Here is a 21236-nt window from a genome sequence, read left to right as displayed (position 1 = left end):
AAGTAGAAAATAACGTTTGTATATTATTTTGTTTTTAAATTTTTTACATTAGAAGGTATTGAAACATGTTCCAAGTAAAAGTTGCACTGTTTCTAAACGCCTTTAAATTAATAGAAAAAAGAACTTGAAGGAGGCCAAAATGTTCTTCTATTAATTTACAAGCCTACAATTTTGATTTCCAATATTTTCGGACATCCTTCGCAATTTAAGTTAATAGTTCTTTAAAAAAAAAAAAAGCCGATGTAACAACAATTTCTTCAATTCTTTATACAACGAATGACAGCGTACATGGAGAGAACGAACAATACAGATACCATTACGACCTCACGAAGAATGAATATCATTCTTGAGAGTGTCTTTGATCTTTGGCAAAATTGGTTTTAAGTATACGAGTTTGTGCTTATAGACATCAGGTACGAGAGCGTGTAGAATCATGTGCGTTGTCGCCGCCGTGAAACCCCAAATACGGTGTTTCCCGCCTAAATAAACTGGCAAAGTATAGTTATCACGAAATTGGGTAAAACGGCACAAGGAGGGGTCGCATAGATTCTTCAAACTGAGAAAGAAGGCTTCTTCCACTTCGTCCGTGTTAATATCAAGCTTGTCAGGATCGACGTCGCCGATGTAACCGAAAACGGGCATCACCTGGACGTTCGTCTTGTCGATCAAGTTACCGCAAGTCCAAACGTCCACCTTTTCTTTCGGAATCCTAAGTTCCTCCCAGGTTTCGCGCAACGCGGTTTCTTGAAGGCTATGATCCTCCTTGTCGTACATTCCACCGGGAAAGGAGACTTGTCCGCGGTTCGAGGTCACTTTCGTGGACCTCAAGGTGTACAAGAAACCCAGTTCCCCTTTGTGCTTGCATAGTGGCACCAAGACGGCAGCTCGATTCACCTTGAAATAATAATAAGAATAATTTGTCTTTATTGCCAACAGGTACAGTGAGAAGAGTACAAATGTTATTAAATTTAATTGGGATATTACAACTCAAATGAGTATTTTAGATGAATTGGAGATGAGATATGATAGATGCTTCATCTAGAGTTTCCTGAGGGACTTTGGACCAGATAACAAAACCATGTGACTTGCGATAAGGACGAAACGGCGAGGTATCGAGCCCTGTATAAACACAGACTTAGTAAAAGTTTATGCAAATTACTATTTATGGTAATTGCAGTGTCAGAGACTCATAAACTCTCTATTCAGGAGCGTATCAAATACCTAACGTATAGAGGAATCGATAAACATACTTTTATTTCTATTACTTTATTTGATATCTTTACACATTTTCTTTTATTCTTTTATTAGGTATTTGATACGCTCCTGAATAGAGAGTTTATGGATGAGATTATATTGCAAGTCGCGTGATTTTATTACCGGAGCTCATCGTTTCGCTGGATAAAATATAGATTATATTCAGATGTACACGTAAAAATGAATGGAACAGTCGTTAGAATTTATCTGGAAATTCGTATACGTAAGTTCACCTTCTCGTCCAATTTCTTCGCGGGTTTGTGAGTCTTCAATCTCTCGATAAAGGACTTCCGATTGTTCTCACTGAGCACCACTTCCGGTTTCAGATGCTCGAGGTTGACAGCGCCGAGAGTCCGCTGCGATTCCACAGGCTTTATCGTAAAGAAAAAATATTTTTTTAATGAAACGCTACAATGATATTCGACGGCAACGGCACGGGAACGCGTGAAACGTTTTCGTATGTTACAGGCAAAAAGGGAATGATTAAACATAGCTTGGAAACATCAACAGCCCCTTTTTTAGATTTCGCAAAGATCGAGAATTTATCATTTCGCAGGATGACATATTTCGTATTTGAAAATAAAGGAAAGATTAGTCGGGTAAGTGTCGCCATCTGGTGGTCGGGTCGAAAAAAGACGACGAGATTTTGTGACATCTTCACGTGATAGAAAGGATACTTACGAAGCCACGCTGCAAACAGCGCAGAGCAATGGAATACAGTTTCATCGAAGCGATTAATAATCCGTGAAAATATTTGCCTTTGCGTGGTGATTGATGACAAGCCTCGTACGAACGAAATTCGACACTAACGAGAACGTAGTCTTTGACCCTCGATATATCGGAAATCTCTCGCAATATGTTTACTTTCGTAATGTTTCTGTGTGCAGCTACTAGATGTCTGGCCAGTCGATCTCGTACGATTCCATCCTATGTATCAATAAAAAAAAAAAAAATACCTTCCTATCTTTCCATATCTTTCTAAATAAATTCTGTATGTACATACCCAGGTGTGCCGGTGGCTATCAGAAGTAGTATTTTCATATCGGATTGACAATGGAGACGTTTCTGCAGATATATGAGATATACAATTGTCAAGTATGTACGTGTGTATGAGTCAATGCGAGTATATTCAGACAAGGATGTACGTAGGAATCCGATATGCTAAAAAAGATAATGCAGCAATCCATATGAATCATTAACAGCCAGGCTAAATCTTTTAGTCTAGAAAGTTGAAATTTTCCATAGAGGTTTCCTTTATGATGTATACAAGGAATAAGAAAGAATATTTCGAAATTCAACCCCTAAGGAGGTAAAAAGGAGTTGCAACGTTTGTATGAGGAATATTTTATTCGTGGTCGGATTTGCTTGAAACTTGGATATACAGGGTGTCCCAAAAATGTTGTAACACCTTGAAAGGGGTGGTTGGGCAGGTGATTTGAAACAACTTTTCCCTTAGCAAAAATGTTGTCCGAGGCTTCGTTAAGGAGATATTAAAGGAAAACACTGACCAATCAGAGCGCGCGGATACCGTTGGAGCGGCCGCGGTAGCGAAGGCTACGAGCTAAGCGGCCGCGCTTGTACGCGAACAAGTGACCCAACGTGCATCGAAGGACATTGATGCGCCCGCTTAGCTCGTAGCCTTCGCTACCGCGGCCGCTCCAACGGTATCCGCGCGCTCTGATTGGTCAGTATTTTCCTTTAATATCTCCTTAACGAAGCCTCGGACAACATTTTTGCTAAGGGAAAAGTTGTTTCAAATCACCTCCCCAACCACCCCTTTCAAGGTGTTACAACATTTTTGGGACACCCTGTATTTAATCAAACACCTATTTCAGCATTTTAAAAAATTGAACCTCTGTGAGGGGGAAAAATTGAGGTGTCTGTCTGTTCCCGGAACTACTGAATTGTTTTTCAAAATTTTGTTCAGTAATAGAATTTTATTTTGATAAAAATACGTTTTCAATTTGAAATCTCAAAATTTGTTGATAACGTTGTGGCGTCGTTACACTCACAGTAAGAAATATCGATTGAAACATCTGAGTTACAGAAAATAAGAAACAGTCACCTACTAATTCACGAACAGTCATGCTGATTGATCTCGATCGTATAACATACCGCTTATCTACGTTTTATGTTTCCGACCTTTGCCCCGAAAAGATTCTTGTTCGCGGTAATTAACAAAGGACGTTTTTAATGGACCAAACAAACCCATCATCACCGTGACACATAAGTAATTAAGTTATACACCGAATCACAGTCAGTGTAGACTTTAATCATCGCGGGTAAACAAATTATTACCTTTCGTAGTTGCGCGGACAATGATTCCTCGTAGATATTGCTCGAAAAAAGAACAAAACAGGAAGGGTTTAAGTATTACCTTTCACGAGTGGTACGATGCGTTACGTGAAGATGGATATAGACGAACAAAGCACACCTGCTTATTGAACAAATTAACGTTTATTTAAGCTAGTGACTCTTAATCACTGTGCTGTGAACTTTTGCATAGTTTTCAACATTTTTTTCTATAATTATTCATTATTAAGAACCAAGTTTACTTGAGTAGAACTCCAAGAAATTACGAATATCTTTTTTAAAGCAATTCTGGCAAGTCACGAATCAACTACTCCACATGAATGTTTTTATATATGATAATTTATGTAGTTACTTTATTGCATTCTCGGATATTGCTGTAAACGTTAGAGAACTTTAATTCTTTGCTTTTATAGATACAGAAAAACACAATTCTGTACGTGTGTATGTAGATACGATGATTTGCTATGGAGTACAGTCGCAAAAGTGTTCTGTTGAAAACAAACGAAAACATGCTTTAATACAATCGTAATTTACTATAAAATTATTATTCGTTTGCCATTACTGTGCCGTGAGTTTGAGAAGGTTAAGAACCACTGACATGTGTAAGCAATACCCGCACGACGAGACAGCGAATTAATGTTTTTCTTAGTACGGTCACGAGATATCAATGACATCAATCTTTACAACAGTATTTTGATGATGCAGACCTCTGATATTCGCTGGACACTTTATATTTTCGATTTGGACATTGAAAACACACGGATCATCTTGAACCATAACCATGAAATAGTTTTACTGATGCGATGCATGATCTTACTGGATCTTACTGGAATTATTTTAGTCTGGAACTTTGTTAATTATTCCTTCCTTATCAATAAGAATAAAATCATCCAGAAAACAGTTATTTATTCTATTAACGTTTCTTTGTTGTTTTAGGAGCTCGTAAACCCCCTATTCCAACACGTTTGCAGACTACAATTTGAGAAACACTGCTCCAGTAAACACGATCGGTATCCTTCAGCATACTGCCGCAAAAAAAAAAAGAGTTGTTTTGCCACATTTGTGATGCATCGACTGGACAGGGTATCTCGTTAAATTTGTCTTATGTAAATCAACTTTCAAATCAGCTTTAGAAACATAGATAATTAATTGTAATATTCGTCCTCTAGAACTAAATAACTTGTTTGTATCCTTAGATCAATGAAGATTAAGGCGTTTAAGAATACACGAAACACCCTGTATAATCGGCTATTTGACCGTGGCCCAGATTGTAACGTGCCCGACCTGACAATTCAACGATCTCGGAAATGTCCTTCAAATATCTCAAATTCTATTAAGATTTTCCCCTCCCATTGTTTCAGGCAATTACCATGGATTATATCGTAGATGAAGAGAATAATAAAATGTAAACTGTCGTTGACCTATGGCTTACACGTCACACGTTACGCGATACATGATACACAGTTGATCACATCTAGAATATTTTAACCTTAGCCTCGGTTTCGAAACGAAAATCGGTGCATTCCGGAAAACAAAAGATCGCTGACACGGAAGAATTAACGATCTGGAGTTGTTCAGAATTGTCCTTCCGGCGCGACGAATAGATTCTCGGTAAAGATTGGCCAAGTCTTTTTCCCCCAAGGCTGGAATACATTCGAATTCTAATGCATCAGGTAGACTAATATATTATGAATCGATTCGTTCGAGAGAAAACTTTCTGCTTTTGGTCGCTAGGTGTCCTATTATACACTGTTACGCACAAAAGCGAGTATGCACGTACGTTGCAGTTGTTCCAGTTACATACACATGTAGTTGATAAGATACTATTTGAACTCGTCGACTTTTGATAAGGGGTAAATGAAAAAAAAAATAAAAGTCATCGTGCAGTAACAATTGTTTGCATTATGTGATTTCGTAGCTAGAATTAATCTAATTTAGCTATAACAGTTACCTGCGTAACACTAACAATGAGTCAGACTCCAATCCAGATAACAGACACGCTTAGTAAATATGTGAAATTGGATATTAACTGTGCCTACAATGACACGTAAACATTTTCTCTAATTTCATACATCTGAAAGAAAGCTGAGATCGACAAATTTCTTGTTATAATAAAAGTTTCCATTAACGAATAAAAAAAACAACGTTTATTCGCTAAGAACTACAATCTAGATTATAAAACGGAATTATAGTTCTCCTTGAACGAACAATAACGAACAATAACAATAATCGATAACAATTTAATGAAATAAATGTTGATAATAAATCGATATACGGTTATATAAGAATCTGTTTAATTTAAATAAATCATCACAAATACATATACGCTTCTTGCTTTTATAGTTTGCAGCGTTATATTTTTAACAGACTTCGAAAAGGAGGAGGTTACTCAATTCGACATGTATATTTTTTTTTTTATACCTACAATTAGTAGATCATGGGTCCATTATTTTAAATAAATAATTAAATCTGTCAACTTTTAGAGACCTTATAAATAATTATGCGTATAAGAATTCTGTCTATCTCTACAATTCAACCTCCATCATAAGGAATCTCAAACCCAATGATTCAAAAATTCATTGCTGTTATTCGTATATAATGTACGCAGAATAACATCCATTATCCGAAAAATGTTATGATATACAATTTCTCAGTTCAAAGAGCACCAGAAGTTCAAATACAGTGGTAAAAATACTTATTAGATAAAATGTTGATACATGCATCATTTCTAAATTATTGTCCTGGGATATTTCTTTAATGACATGCAATTTGTTCGTTCGGATGCCCTTATCAAATTTGATTGAATTTAAACATGTTCTTCATCCTTATTTTTCTTTAGATGAACCTCTTAAATTTTATTTTGCTTACGCTTCATAAAGTAATAACGACGCTATTGAGATCTACCAATTTTTCATAACGATCAAAACATTCGAGACTTATGAAGGCTTATAAACATCTTGTAACATTTAAAAATGTTCAAAGTGATTTCAACCATCACAGTCTCGAATATTTCGAATATTTTCAAATCGGAAATTCGAACGGCCATCGTTACTTATGAAATCGAAGCGAACCCGAGCAAAACCGAAGTTAGGCGAACGACGCTGAATCATTCTACGCTTCGGCGTGCTTCGGCTTTGATTACTGGTATCGCTAGGTGTCGCCGTCGAGCACCGTCGAGCTGCGTATTACTTACGGCACGAAATGTTAGTCGCGTTTACTGTTTTGTGAAACACGGTAGTCTGTCGTTTCGTGGTTTGTTTGTGGACGCGTGAAAACGATGCATAATTACAACAAACTGTCGCAATAGCATTTAACAACGGCAGAAGAGAAGAATCGGTCGATTTCACCTGCATCGTGGTGTAACGCGTTATGCATTGGTTTGATGTGTTTCCTCGAGGTCACAGTTGGACTTTGACAGACGTTAGAATGTCGCGGGTGAACGTGATGTTGTTTGTGCTGGGTGCCTGGGGCCTTATAGGCACCGTAAGTAATTTCTCCACGTTGTTTCGCATTTCTTACGGGAATTTCAAATACTCGATTGTGCTGATTTAGCACATACGTACACACACACACACCACACCCTGGTTTCTCGTGAAACGTTTCGCGTTGTGTGACGTCATGTCGGCCGATCCTCGTGAAAGTCAGGGCTGTCTTAAGGCTCAGTTCTAGTTTGTTTCAATAAATAATTGTATTTTGTAGAACCAGAAAATCATAAAATTCCGTTGCAAAAATTTAATGGGTAATGCAAGTTAAAATTTTAACCTTCTAATGGGCGCGTCTAATATCTTAATATAATTATGTTCATGTCCTGATTTTTATAACTACTATATTACAACTGCAAAAATAAGTACATATGGGTAATAAACAAAGTAGCTATATTGATCTTACATATTTTTATTAACAAGCTACCTTCCGAGCCAAATTTCGTAGTTTTGTCATGTTTGCTGAGACAAAATTCAACTTTGATTTAAGAAACTTACGTTATCCAAAATTACAATAGTTTAAATTGTTCGCCAGTCAGATACATTAGAAACAAGTTCTATGCGATTGAATGGGTAATTGTTAATTAAAAATTACTAAATTCAAGGTTAGATTCAGGGCAGATAAAGTTTGCTATGGGCTACTAGGAAAATATGGCTCAATGTGACAGAACAATAAAATTAATGACTACTCCAAAGTATCCGAGTCATTTGATTGATTGCTATCTAAGTTACATTTTAAGCACTGAATTTAATAATTAAAGTTAGAAATTTCTTTTAGTCCTTCCTGTAAAAACAATGAATTCTACATCCCTCTGTTATTCTTCTACGCATTCTTCTAGACTCTTTCAAAACCATTTTTATTATTATACAAGAAATAGAGTAAGCTTTATCCGCAGCATTGATACCACCACTTGTCTTGTTATAGTTCATTATGATTTTGGTCTTGTTGATATTGGTATTAACATCTCCTGTGTGATGAAAATATAATATATGATAATGGTGATATTAAGCTTCGCTAATATGTTCAAGACATGGCAAACTATATCTCATCAAGACAGATGCTGGTATAATAGTTATTGTTAACCATGTTTCTATCTGAGAAAACTAACTTTTCAATATTCAATGAAGCTGTAAATGTTACATGTAAATTTTTTCATTTCTAAAAAACATATTTCTGAAAATCTTATTATCCAATAAATCAGATTACTACTTTACATGAAAAGTTACTTTACTTGAATGTAATAAATCAAACTATGAGTGAATTAACAAGATAAATTATCAGGATAGGTGTTTTAATTAGGTTACAACAGCAAGATGTGATGATATACAGAATATACATATAGTCTTAATGATAAGACTCTTCTAAACTATTTAGCATTAGTAGGTAAACAACCTATATATCACGTAACCTGTAGCCCTGAGATTTGGAGAATCCTAATTGGTCGCTGGTGAAAACCTATCGTCGCCGTTGTAGCGAAGCACAAAAGTCTATTAAATTTAATTATACTTTCGCCTTATCCATTAAAGGGATACATTAACAGGCATGACTTCTATTTAAGCTCACTTTGTCAGGGCAAGGTCAATGAGAATTTCTTTAGCTACTCATTAAAGTTAATTTCTCGTAAAAAAATACGTATACGTGCGCGTGAATGTTGATCTAACGCCAACTTTTTGCTTACACTACTTCAAACATAAAAAGAACGTAGAAGAACGTTAGATTATCGTAGAAATTTTCACAAAAAGTCAATAATCAATATACATAAATAAATCTATCATAATACGTGTTTTTGTAACGTTAATTTCCAAATTTTCGATAATTTTGGATGTTAGGCGAGGGGAGGGGGTACAAAGGGTTAAATCTCCATTCACCCTTCACCTCTATTAACAAAAATATCTGTTACTTTATTTTTATTTGTTTCAAACGATTTCTTTATTTTTTGATCAATATTTAGCAATCATAAAAAATTAAATTATAAATATTAATCAATTTTTATTATTCCTAAGGATTTTCAAAACCTTGAATCTTTTCTGAATATTTTATTATTAACACTCTTAAAATTCCAAAAATGTATTTTGAGAATCATTGTTTATCATTCTGTCTATTTAAATACTTGTTCCACAATAAGAAGAATAGAACAAATTTATGAGAAAATATTGCTTGCGTCTGAATTATATTAATAAAAATTACCCGAAATGCGTTAATTTTTGTTATAATTTTGTGTAATGAAATATTCATTAAGTACATGTAATGTAGTCTATTCAAAATTTAAATGGAGAGATATGAGAAAGACCTCTGTACTTTTATTGGAGTCAAAGTTGATTAATTTAATTTATATCAATGAATTCATTTAATATCAATCTCTCTTCTCATTCTAGAATGATTCAATGGGAAGAAATGCCCGATCCTTTGTCTGTATCTCAGTATGAAGTAGTGATTCAGCATACTTGAATGTTACATAATTCTTACTATGATATAAATTTATGTTAATATCTAATTACAGTTACATCAAATATTAAAAGGAAATTCTTTATTGTTTATTAATAGGCAGCTGCAGTGGAGGGTGGACATTGTATTTGGCATGGAGAATGTTACACAGATCCATTTATGCATAAAAAGAATTGCCCTTACAATGGGCCAGCTAAACCATTAGACTTTGAAGGACAAAAATTACTTGCTAAAAATTGTCCTCATCTTTTTAAAGATTCTGGAGATGGAATTAAAACTTGTTGTGACACAAATCAATTGAAAACAATGGATTTCAATGTCAAATTAGCATCAAATTTTTTGAGCAGATGTCCTAGCTGCTTTGACAATTTAGTAAAACATTTTTGTGAATTTACATGTAGTACAGAACAAAGCACATTCATTAATGTTACCGAAATACTGAAAGAAGGAAGTAAGTTGATATCTTGTTAGATATGTATACATACATTTTATTCATGTAAATTAAAGAGCTAATATTCATATCAAATAACATCTATTTTCTTTTTAGGTACAGAATATATTAATAAAATAGACGTTTATATAACAAATAAGTACCTTGAAGGTACATTTTACTCCTGTAATAAAGTATCAGTACCTAGTACTGGACAATTAGCAATGGACTTAATGTGTGGAGAATGGGGTGCAAGTAGATGTACCCCATTGAAATGGTATCATTACATGGGCGATGCAGAAAGTAACAGTTATGTACCCTTTCAAATTACATACAAAAATACAGATGAGCCTGTTGGCCCATTTACACCTGTGGATCCTACGGTTACTCCTTGCAGTAAGGCATTGAACGTAAGTATTTAACATCTATGTAAATACATAATACATGTTCTCTAAATAGATATACAACTCTTATTTGAAATGCTAACAAGTCACAATCATATTTAAACTGGTTGGTCATTGTACAATTTTCTTCGTATGTATATGTTAATTGGTAGTCATAATAAGTCATATCTAGTTAAGACTAAAGACCTTTTTCTTTAACTATTGTTATAGAAAAATACGCCAGCCTGCAGTTGTGTAGACTGTGAAGCCAGCTGCCCAGTACCACCACCATTGCCACCCCTGCCAGAACCCTTCACCATTTTGAACTATGATGGCTATTCTGTGGTCATGTTGATTATTTTTCTGTGTGGATCATCCCTCTTCCTCTTATCGATAGTGTGCTTCAGTAATAGACAACAAATCGGTAAGAAACTTCAGTTATCATACGAAAATGTATATTGAAAAGAGGCTCCAAAATTGTTATATATTTTTGGTTAAGGAAAGTTTGTGCCATAGTTTATTCTACAATAAGTTGCATAATTTTGTTTACTTCGCATCAGTGACTAATTTTCTATGTAATTATCATTTATATGATTTTAAAGATGACAGACTCAGTCCAATGCAAGTTACACTGATTTCTACTTAGCGCCACTGACCTATGTTTCTTGGTTAAAGGATGGTTTTTGCCGTTGTGTTATTTTTTACATTCTGTTGTTCTTTGGTTGTGGTACAAAAATTTATTTCGTAAATCCTGCACCATACCTGGTTTGATAATTTTGTTATCTCCTTTCTCTTTTAATTAATGATACACGATCGTTGTATAATACAATCACATCGAATTATCAAAACGGTCACAAAATTAACATCGTTCCGGTCATAAATAATTATTTCAATAACAAATGAATGTGTTACAGTAGCGGTTTGAAGTACAATTGAAAATATTAGCTTTTACATTTTGTATAAGACGAAAAAGATTTTATTTAGAGTCATCAGTTGTATGTATGGTGTGCATATATATGTATAGTCGCACGAGGGGAGGAAGTAGGAAGGCAGGTGGGTAGACGCCTTGCCGCAGGGTTACACCACCCAGGAGATGGTGCTCGTATTGCTCTCGCCGCGGACCAGGAAGACAGCCCACTTCAATCTAAGCGTTCCAGTAGGTTCCTACCAAGTGTATCTTCAATATGTGGACTTACGCTTGTCCTTTGACTACTTTTTTCGTATTATTGTGTTTCCTTGTGCTCGATCATCTTTATTATCTGTGCTTGATCGCTTACCCCGACTAAAGTATCTTTACCGTATTTTTACCGTTATTTCTCGCATGCGAAATAATTTGCGTATTATCACTATGCGATCTCAAGAATTTTCAGAAACTAACACGCTCCAAATTATCACGATATATTACACGAACATGTTTCAAAAGGGAATGCATAATCTAATTTATAAAATGTATGGACGATACATTACGTTAGAACCATAAAAGATTATAAGCAGTCTGTTAAAAGTAAACATGGGTACTTATTAAAAATATGTATGTTTTCATGATTAACATACATTTGAAATCTATATAGGGAAAGTTTAGGTTTATAATATTTCTCTGCTTTTTTTTATATATATATATATATGTAATTAATTTTCATTATGCACTTTTAATATTCTAAATTTTTGTTTAACGAGAGCATGTCAAACGTTGTGATTACTACGAAGCATTTTTTTTACATCTTTTTTAGAAGCTTGACCATATCGATAAACATGCATACTTTTAGTGCCAGTAAATTTGCATAAATATGTTTTTAGTCATTCATCGATCACGAAACAATACATTGTTTCGTTATAAAATTTATTCGCTATTTCAATGTTTTTATTGTAGTTGTTTAATGCGAGACAATTCTTTAAGCTGCTCTCTCGTATAATGTGAATGTATAGTTGCTTTATGTACTTGTTTACAGCACACTTTGTACAATTTATTGCATTTACTGCAGCACCTTTTGGTCGTACATACATAATGCCGTTGTCCGTAACACAGAAACTTTTATAGGTGTGATATCTGCAGATGATTTGCCGAGCGGATTCGACGACGAACAACGATCGACCTTTATCGAAAGATTGGGCGCAGGCACTGATAAATTATTGGCGGAATTCTTTTGTTGGTGGGGTACAGGTACACGACTATGCCATTTCAGATAATATTACACGACACAGCAGTTTCACTTTATCTGAAGTTTCAAATTGCTCGTAGGATGCGCCTCGCGACCGTGGTTAGTTCTGTTCGCTGGTTTTTTGTTCATCGTTACTTTGGGTCATGGAATAAAGTACATACACGTTACCACGGACCCGGTTGAATTATGGGCAGCTCCCCAATCCCGATCACGAGTCGAAAAAGAATATTTCGACCAGCACTTTGAACCATTCTATAGAACCGAACAAATAATCATAACATCAGTTGGTTTGCCAAATGTAAGTTCAACCTTGTAATCTAAGAGTTGACTATATATTTTTCTACATGATTTCAGTAAGGAAATTTGCCCGCCCGATACTTGAAACGGGGTTGCACAATCCTAGATAAAACATTAAATTTACATAAAAATTCCAAAATTTAAAATGGTGGGTCGAATGTATTGCGTTGTCCAGAAAGTTCGTGCCAATTTTTAAGAAAAATTTAAAGGCATATTTGAATTTTGATATATATTTATTGAATTATATAAATACCATTTTGTTCCACGACCTTTTCACCTTTTAAGGGATCCACCCATGTTAATTGTTTTCAACCATTCCAATATAAACAGACGTGTACCACCTATCAAAAATCAGCACGAACTTTCCAGACAACCCCATGCAGTAGACTCGATAAGACCCACCGTTAGTCTTTCTAGAATCAAACACGAACGGAATAGAATCATTCTTTGAAGGTACACGATGTATGGAAAACTTCTTTCAGATCGTGCACAACACATCCAATGGCCCAATAACGTTTGGTCCCGTATTTAACGACAGTTTCTTGTTGGCGGTCTATGAGCTCCAAGAAGGAATTAAACAAATAGTTACACCAAACAATTACACATTGGCAAATATATGTTTTGCTCCGTTGACTAGTCCCTTCACTGGACCTCCAACGGTTTCACAATGTGTCATTCAAAGTATTTGGGGTTATTGGCAAGATAGTATAGCGAACTTTAATTCGACTAACGATGAAGACAATTACACGATAAATTATTTGGACCACTTCAGAGTTTGTTCGCAGTAAGCAGCACGATTATATTTAAACAAAATTGTTCGATAAATTAATACTAATCGTGTCCAACGCATTTAGAAACGCGTACAATCCTGAATGCCTTGCGCCTTACGGCGGGCCAATAGAACCAGCGATTGCTGTCGGAGGCTTCTTAAAGCCAGGACAGGATCTCCATAATCCTCCGTACGAGAAAGCCACAGCAGTGATTCTGACTGTATTAGTAAACAATTATCACGATAAATCCAAACTTCATCCAGCAATGGAGTGGGAACAGAGGTGGGTGCAGATGTGCATAATAAAGTGACGTTAAAACAATTTTTAATTCGACGTCCTTGCGATTTTAGCTATGTCGAATTTATGAAAAATTGGACAGCAACGAAGAAGCCAGCATTCATGGACATAGCTTTTACTTCTGAACGTTCGATCGAAGATGAGTTGAATCGCGAATCTCAATCGGACGTTTTAACTATCCTAGTGTCGTACATTATTATGTTCGCATACATTGCAATTTCTCTAGGACAGCTCAAGACTTGCAGTCGACTGTTGGTGAGAATAATGACAAACACTTTTAAATACGTAAAATACAATGAAAATTCTGTTCGTATGCTTACTATATCGGAATGATAATTATAAATAACTTTTCTTTTTTTTTTCTTCTTCTTTTTTTATACTACATACATTTCGACTTTAATTTTAGATCGACTCTAAAATTACCCTCGGTCTAGGCGGCGTAGTCATAGTGTTGGCTTCTGTCGTTTGTTCCGTCGGTTTGTTTGGTTTCATTGGAATCCCCGCTACGCTCATTATTATTGAAGTCATACCATTCCTCGTCCTTGCTGTCGGAGTAGACAACATTTTCATTCTGGTCCAAACACATCAAAGAGAAGGTCGACAACCAAACGAGTCGATACCAGAGCATATTGGCCGTACCCTTGGCCACGTGGGGCCGAGTATGTTGTTGACTAGCGTATCAGAGAGTTGTTGTTTTTTCCTTGGTACGTATCGAATGAAATAGTAATAAACATTTCACTATGTATTGAAATCCTCTACGGTATAAATTATAAACCTGATGGCTTTATTAAGAAATGAACATTAAACAATTTTTATAATAAATTTTTGGAATGGTTTGTCTCCACAGGTGGATTATCCGACATGCCTGCAGTTAGAGCCTTCGCTCTCTACGCTGGTATGGCGTTGTTAGTAGACTTTTTACTTCAAATAACGTGTTTCGTTAGTTTATTGGCGCTGGACACAGTTCGCCAAAATGTATGTAATTCAACGAATATAATAAAAGAATCAATCTTTAAAGCTACTTTCTTAATGTAATCAACTTTGTGGAATTTCAGAGTAACCGACTGGACGTTTGCTGTTTCATCCATGGTTCGAAGAAAGATAGCGGGGAGGAAGTAGTGAATGGAATTTTGTACAAAATCTTCAAAGTTGTGTACGTCCCATTATTAATGAAAAAGTGGTCACGTGCAATCGTTATGGTAGTTTTCTTCGGTTGGCTCTGCTCGAGCATAGCCGTTGTCCCACATATCGAAATTGGCTTGGACCAAGAACTCTCCATGCCTGAGGATAGTTTCGTTTTAAAATACTTCAAAGTAAGTATTAATATGAGCTTTAGCGGATAAGAAGCAAATGATCAATTGGTTACAACGATTTGCATTTTTTTTCAGTATTTAAATAGTTATTTATCAATTGGTCCGCCGATGTATTTTGTCGTGAAAGATGGCCTAAATTACTCCGACCCGAGAGCGCAAAATCTTGTCTGCGGCGGTCAATATTGTAACAGTGATTCAGTATCTACTCAAATATTTATAGCATCGAAACAGTTAAACAGGTAACGCAAATAATAAATACACTTCTAATTACATACAACCGTACAAACAGTATTTAAAGTAATACTATTGTTTTTTGTTTCATTTGTTTAGGACGTACATAGCTAAACCTGCATCATCGTGGGTGGACGATTACATCGATTGGACTGACTTATCTTCTTGCTGTAAATACTTCGTTTCGAACAATTCCTTCTGTCCACATACAGGTGAATTTTTTGCGATAATAGTTCATTGACATCTGAACTAACTAGTTTGTCGTGTAGTTTATATATCACTACTTGTTAACGTATTTATTTTCAGCATTTTCGTCCCAATGTGAGACGTGCAAAATCAATCATGATCACGGTCGTCCCACGCCGATGGATTTTGAAAAATATGTGTCGTTCTTTTTACAAGACAATCCTGATGATACGTGCGCCAAAGCAGGACACGCAGCTTATGGCCACGGCGTGAATTATGCCACCGATCCTAAAACAGGCCTCTCGAAAGTCGGAGCATCATATTTTATGACGTATCACACAATTCTGAAGTCGTCCGCCGATTACTACGAATCGATGAGGGCCGCGAGAGCCGTATCGGCAAACTTAACCAATATGATCAATACCAATTTGAGGAGCATGGGTGATAACTCCACAAACGTCGAAGTATTCCCGTACAGCGTGTTCTACGTCTTCTACGAGCAATACTTAACGATGTGGCCCGACACATTGTATAGCATAGGGATATCGTTGCTCGCCATATTCGTGGTTACGTTCCTTTTGATGGGCCTGGATATATTTTCCTCTGTCGTTGTTATAATAACTATCACCATGATCGTCGTCAACATCGGCGGTTTAATGTATTGGTGGCACATCACGCTGAACGCAGTGTCCTTGGTCAATCTCGTCATGGTTAGCACTAACATGATACCATTTGAATTCATTTGACTAAGAAGTACATCTTGGTTTTATACAAAATTTGACAGTATTAATTTTGTGTGTGTGTTTTTTTTGTACGCAGGCTGTAGGAATTGCTGTTGAGTTTTGCAGTCATCTGGTACATTCTTTTTCGGTCTCAGTGAAGGCGACGAGAGTTGACCGAGTCGCCGATGCATTGACGAACATGGGAAGTTCCATTTTTAGCGGTATCACGTTGACAAAGTTTGGTGGAATCGTAGTACTTGGTTTCGCGAAAAGCCAAATATTTCAGGTATGCGCTGTTTGAATTTTGCCGCGTTCGCGTTCGTAAACATGTTTTTCGTTTTGTTTTCCTGAGTTCCTCATGTCAAACACACTTTCAGGTATTCTACTTCAGAATGTACCTGGGTATTGTACTGTTCGGGGCGGCGCATGGCTTAATATTCTTGCCAGTATTACTCAGTTACATAGGTAAGAATTTTTCTTCATAACGTACATTCTCTCATGTAAACTTCTTTGGAACACGCTTTATATGTATTTATATTTTTGCTGTAATTTCAGTCCTCGTCGATAAAAAGTTTTCTATAATAATAGTAATTGTTATTTCAATTACGATTCTATCGATATATTTAAAAAAAACACACACCAGTGATTCTCGAACAATTTTAATAATAAATGAATTTGATTATCATATCCCTATAACCTATTATTGACATGCAAAAAGCTTATATTTTACAGCTAAACGTTCAATCATTTATATGTTCTATAATGTTAACGTTTATACACGCTTTCGTCTTTATATCGTTGCATAAATTTGTTTCCAAATTGTAACGATCGTGCGTACTTCATCAAACAGAACAAAACACTCGGATATACAAAACCACATGACGGCATTGATTCAATAGAAGTTATACAAGTTACTACTCACACATAATAATTACATTTCTGCAGTAAAAAAAAATATATAAAGATATACTTTCGCGTTTTAACTTACCATGCGTTGAGCCTACTGTGCATTTCCGGTTAGCGACACAATGAAGTATTTCGTCTTGTTGAATGAAGTATAAGAATTTAATCTCGAAAGGATTGGATACAATCAGACTACAGTAAACAATTAAGCTAACTTCGTCATGGCTCATGGTGGTTCTAGGTACACCAATGAACAGAGAGAAGCTGGCAAATCACAAGAGAACGATACAGGGAAATCTGGATAACGTGCAGGAGACTTCCTTGAATCATCGTGTAAGCAAATTCAATTCTCCTCCCACACCCACCACAAGCACACCTACGTTCAGAGTGCTCGATTACGAAAGATAGGTACGCAGGATACCCACATTTTCTACACTCTCTCTTTTCTATGTCTCGTAATCTGTGATAACATACATTTTCTACATTGGCTTCTACGACACTGTGTTATGCAACAAAATTGCTTCGAATCAAAATCGATGGATTAAAAGTGTTCAACCTGTAATCTACATGAGCATTGTAAATACTTTCAACACATGCATACACACACACATACACACACACATACACACCCTACTTACATCGCACTTGGTTGAGCTACAGGTATACGCATTTAGATTACAGATATACTTCTTTCAGCCTCCTTTTATGTTAGCTTTTTATACCACTTTGAAAGTAAAATATGCACTCTATGGCGGAGTTTCTGTGTGTATGTGTGTGTGTGGATGAGTGTGGGATGGGATATCCATTTCCATATAAATACGCTTCATTGGTAAGATTACGTTTTCATTTCCTCTATCGCCGTTTTTACATTTCGTAAAATTGTTATGAAACTTTTCTTTTTTGTTTTGTGTCTTGAATGCGTGCTCTTGTGGTTAGTTAGCCATCAAGTATCATGTGCCACCTTTTCAGTAAGCCTATTCCCATTTACATAATTGTTAACTAATAGCACTGTCAATCCATTATGTATATTTATAGCTGTTGATAGAGTTGCAAAAGGGATATGGAAAAAATTCAACTGCCACTGGTGGATGGGACTCACGTTTTTTTTCTTTTTCTTTTTAAGCCCATATTATCTGTATTATATTCTCGTGTAAGCACTTTGATTTGGCTGTATGCAGCGACACTAATGCTTTTTGTACGTATAGCAGAATTGGGCACGTATTCATATAGATTACTAATAAGAATAACGAATAAATACGACGAATGGATCCTAACCCTAAAATTTGTCAATCAATGCCCAATTTTGATGTATGGTTAGCGTGTCTATGAAAGGGGAATTAAATATAACTTTTAATACTTTTCATTGTCATTTATAGGCGTGATGTCGCGCCGAAGGCGCAACAGAGTCCGCCATCGTGCCAGCAGGGCTAGAAACAAATTTAGGAGTGAAGAACGCGAGCCCAACTCTCCTCTGCTCCAAAATGACAACAATCAGTTCCCAACCACTTCCTACGCCAGTGTGAACTCCACGGAGTCAACGCATCGATATTTGACCTTCTAGCATTAATCATCAGAATGATATGAACGTTTTTGTATTTAGAGAGACTGAACTCGACGAACACGACACATGGTTATCTCTCATCTTCTACTACAAAATTCTTTCTTCGCAGATCGAAATAAGTTAAACGAATCGTCAATGAAATTGCCACGATCCACGTAAACTGTGCAGTTCATGCCTGGTGTCTTTGTTTCTAATTAGGAAGGAACTACTTTCGTATATTATTCATTCTATTACGAATATCATAAGAATTGCGTCCTATTTAGGGTATTTATTTCGTGGAAAAAACAGCCTTTCAAGTTAACGTTGCACTACTTCTGAAGCTTTACTTATATTATATTCGCGTAATTTTTAAGGGTGGCATGATCAATCGAGAGACGATTGAGTGTCAAGGAACAGTCGTTTAAAGTTCTGACAAGCGTGGCAGATAGTTTTTTCTGGTATTCTTTGATAATGTAAAACACGTAAATGTATGTTGCTTGGCAAACGACCAATGTATCTGCATTTTTCTCGTGCTTTATCGTCGAGCGTGCATTTTTCTTCGACGTGAGATACATTTTATTTCCAATATCGGTGACGCGTAATTCGTGTGTCATAAAGTGATGTGCCAGTGACACGATAACGTTATCTTTTATTCGTGGAAATTTGATCACACATAATATACTATCCTATATTTTAAATGCAATTTTACCATTTCAACAGAATTATTTAAAAATATATATCATCGAAGTTTTTGCACAACGTAAATGTAGAACTCTGTCCAAATGAGTATTAACCGTCCTTAGTCATGGTAAAGAAACAAATATAAACGATTCTAAATTTACGTTGAACAAAAATTGTTAGTTAATGCGGTACCGATTACGATCAGTTAGTTGAAGTACGCGACATCGATATTGGCATATATTATTCATCCTTGCGTTCTTCTTTTTCTATGATATACAAACGATAATATTCCGAATCGGTAACGTTTTCAAGTAACATATTTTTACGTTATAGCAGACAACTGTAAGTCATTTTGTTTGTTTCTCTTTTTTTCTTATATCCTTTACTATATTCACTAACTTTTTTAGCCATTACTTTTTCTATTGTCTGCAGTCTTACTGAGCCTGGAGTGAAACGCGAACCGAATCGCAACAGCTGTTCCCCAGTGTTCAAGGAAAAAAACGATATCGTTTTTCGATAACATAGTGTTGTTGCTCGGTTCTCTTACGTTTTATTCTCACAATCTTAAAGATTTCACTAGATAACTATGGTGTTTAACGAGAAAAAAAGGAAAAGGTAGTTAAGTTAGAAAGTTGAATGATGTAGAAGTGTTAGCTGTTTAAGTTCCGTTGCGTGCTTTATCGGTGTAAAATGTCTCGTAAGAAGTATGACGCTTCTGCTCGGTGTCCACAATGAATTGTCAAACAGTATTTTTGTTGTATGAAAATTCGACGGAGAGGTAGTCGATCCGAAGCCCGTCTCTTCTGCGATAGCGTGAACATTTCATGTCGCGAGTTCGGACTCGCGCATTTTTTTTGTAAAATTATTTGTATATGAAGAACAATTTTTATACTGAGAATGGAGGTACACACACTCGCGCACGTCACTGCGACGTTAACAAAGAAAACCTCGTTGAAATTATTAGACGATACGTATGCGATTGTTGTTAATGCTGTGTGCAACGAATGAGAAGAAAACGAAATTCGTCTGTGCTATTGGATGTTTGTAGATCTCGTCTAGTGATAAAAAAAAAAGGTATGTTCTATATGTACAAATGGTGAAAAAGTATCGATGAACGTTAAATAAATACCGACGAGTATGTACAATTACGCTCGGATTCATTCGCATATGTATACACGTGCAACGATGTTAATAGACTGCATATCACTAGTAAATTTTCAGTATTAAATTCTCGAGACGAGCAGAGCACGGCGTAACTACCAAAGAGGTGTCCGAACAACGGTGAAACCGTGTTAAACACGTAATACGAATAAACTTTTCTTTCTGTTTGTACGATACAAACGTGTTGAGTATCTTTTTACATCGTTATTTACGAGTTGGCGAGATGGTGAAAAGTGTGTACAAGCGTAATGCGTTGACAGATCGCTACGTTGCCAAACACTTGTTCCTGTAAGTGTTCGTGCCAGGCCAGGGAAATTCTATTCCACTAAAATTCATTTGAAAGCGAATACCGCGTGCTTACTCGACTCTGAGAAGTAGAGGAATTTAATAGAAACGACTGCGTTGCAATTCTGTCCAACATATCATGTTGAGTATTAAAATTAGAAGTGACAACAATTATCAAAAGGAAAGCTAGCCCATGGAATCTTCCTGATAAATATGAATTCAGAATGAAACAAATGAAAATTACGAGGCTTGAAAATGAGAAAAGTAAGATTTCATTCAATCTTAACTTTATTATTGAAAATAGAGAAAAAGGTTATTTACCGTTGTCGTGAATATATATCAGAAAAACTACTAGAGATAATCGTACTTATTTATGGGCCAAT

At 35.8% G+C, this 21236-nt stretch overlaps 2 protein-coding genes and 1 long non-coding RNA gene across 8 annotated transcripts; 2 read left to right on the top strand and 1 right to left on the bottom strand.

Moving 5' to 3' along the window:
• Positions 1-225: 225 nt before the first annotated feature.
• On the bottom strand, positions 226-4656 carry LOC128878066 (uncharacterized). The gene is made up of 5 exons (XM_054125913.1): positions 4275-4656; positions 2258-2319; positions 1936-2181; positions 1488-1625; positions 226-894 (listed from the first exon to the last, which is right to left on the bottom strand). Exons 1-5 carry the CDS (start codon positions 4348-4350, stop codon positions 325-327), a joined length of 1092 nt encoding a protein of 363 aa, XP_053981888.1. The 5' UTR covers positions 4351-4656; the 3' UTR covers positions 226-324.
• On the top strand, positions 904-1928 carry LOC128878073 (uncharacterized). The gene is made up of 4 exons (XR_008457343.1): positions 904-1167; positions 1309-1477; positions 1581-1632; positions 1723-1928. It is a non-coding gene; the product is annotated as an uncharacterized LOC128878073 (long non-coding RNA).
• Positions 4657-6523: 1867 nt separating the features above from the next.
• On the top strand, positions 6524-20748 carry LOC128878057 (NPC intracellular cholesterol transporter 1). 6 transcript variants are annotated; one of them, XM_054125882.1, is made up of 20 exons: positions 6528-7050; positions 9595-9946; positions 10043-10335; positions 10540-10732; positions 11333-11464; positions 12347-12469; positions 12548-12765; positions 13247-13548; positions 13619-13816; positions 13885-14086; positions 14238-14535; positions 14679-14806; positions 14887-15144; positions 15220-15383; positions 15475-15587; positions 15682-16271; positions 16381-16569; positions 16661-16748; positions 17428-17519; positions 18563-18706. In XM_054125882.1, the coding sequence occupies exons 1-20, from the start codon at positions 6937-6939 to the stop codon at positions 18566-18568; spliced, it is 4053 nt and encodes a 1350-aa protein (XP_053981857.1). In that variant the 5' UTR covers positions 6528-6936; the 3' UTR covers positions 18569-18706. The 6 variants fall into 6 exon arrangements, with proteins under 6 accessions (XP_053981855.1, XP_053981854.1, XP_053981859.1 ...); XM_054125881.1 differs by having other exon boundaries at positions 6531-7050; positions 17428-17594; positions 18563-18700; XM_054125880.1 differs by lacking the exon at positions 17428-17519 and having other exon boundaries at positions 6524-7050; positions 12362-12469; positions 18563-20748.
• Positions 20749-21236: the final 488 nt, after the last annotated feature.

This window comes from Hylaeus volcanicus, chromosome 6 (genome assembly GCF_026283585.1).
Source record: "Hylaeus volcanicus isolate JK05 chromosome 6, UHH_iyHylVolc1.0_haploid, whole genome shotgun sequence".
In the NCBI taxonomy this organism is placed as follows: domain Eukaryota; kingdom Metazoa; phylum Arthropoda; class Insecta; order Hymenoptera; family Colletidae; genus Hylaeus; species Hylaeus volcanicus.
The sequence above is the reverse complement of the archived record's forward strand: the minus strand, read 5'-3'. Positions and strand labels throughout refer to the sequence as shown.

Excerpts from the sequence above, each read along its gene's own strand:
- LOC128878057 (XM_054125879.1), top strand. The coding sequence starts at position 6,937 with ATGCATTGGTTTGATGTGTTTCCTCGAGGTCACAGTTGGACTTTGACA. Across the intron at positions 10,733-11,332 it reads CAGTAATAGACAACAAATCG|TCGCACGAGGGGAGGAAGTA; the intron begins GTAAGAAACTTC and ends ATATATGTATAG. Across the intron at positions 15,384-15,474 it reads GCATCGAAACAGTTAAACAG|GACGTACATAGCTAAACCTG; the intron begins GTAACGCAAATA and ends TCATTTGTTTAG.
- LOC128878066 (XM_054125913.1), bottom strand. The coding sequence starts at position 4,350 with ATGGTTATGGTTCAAGATGATCCGTGTGTTTTCAATGTCCAAATCGAA. Across the intron at positions 2,320-4,274 it reads GTGTCCAGCGAATATCAGAG|AAACGTCTCCATTGTCAATC; the intron begins GTCTGCATCATC and ends ATATATCTGCAG. Across the intron at positions 895-1,487 it reads CGAAGAAATTGGACGAGAAG|GTGAATCGAGCTGCCGTCTT; the intron begins GTGAACTTACGT and ends TATTATTTCAAG.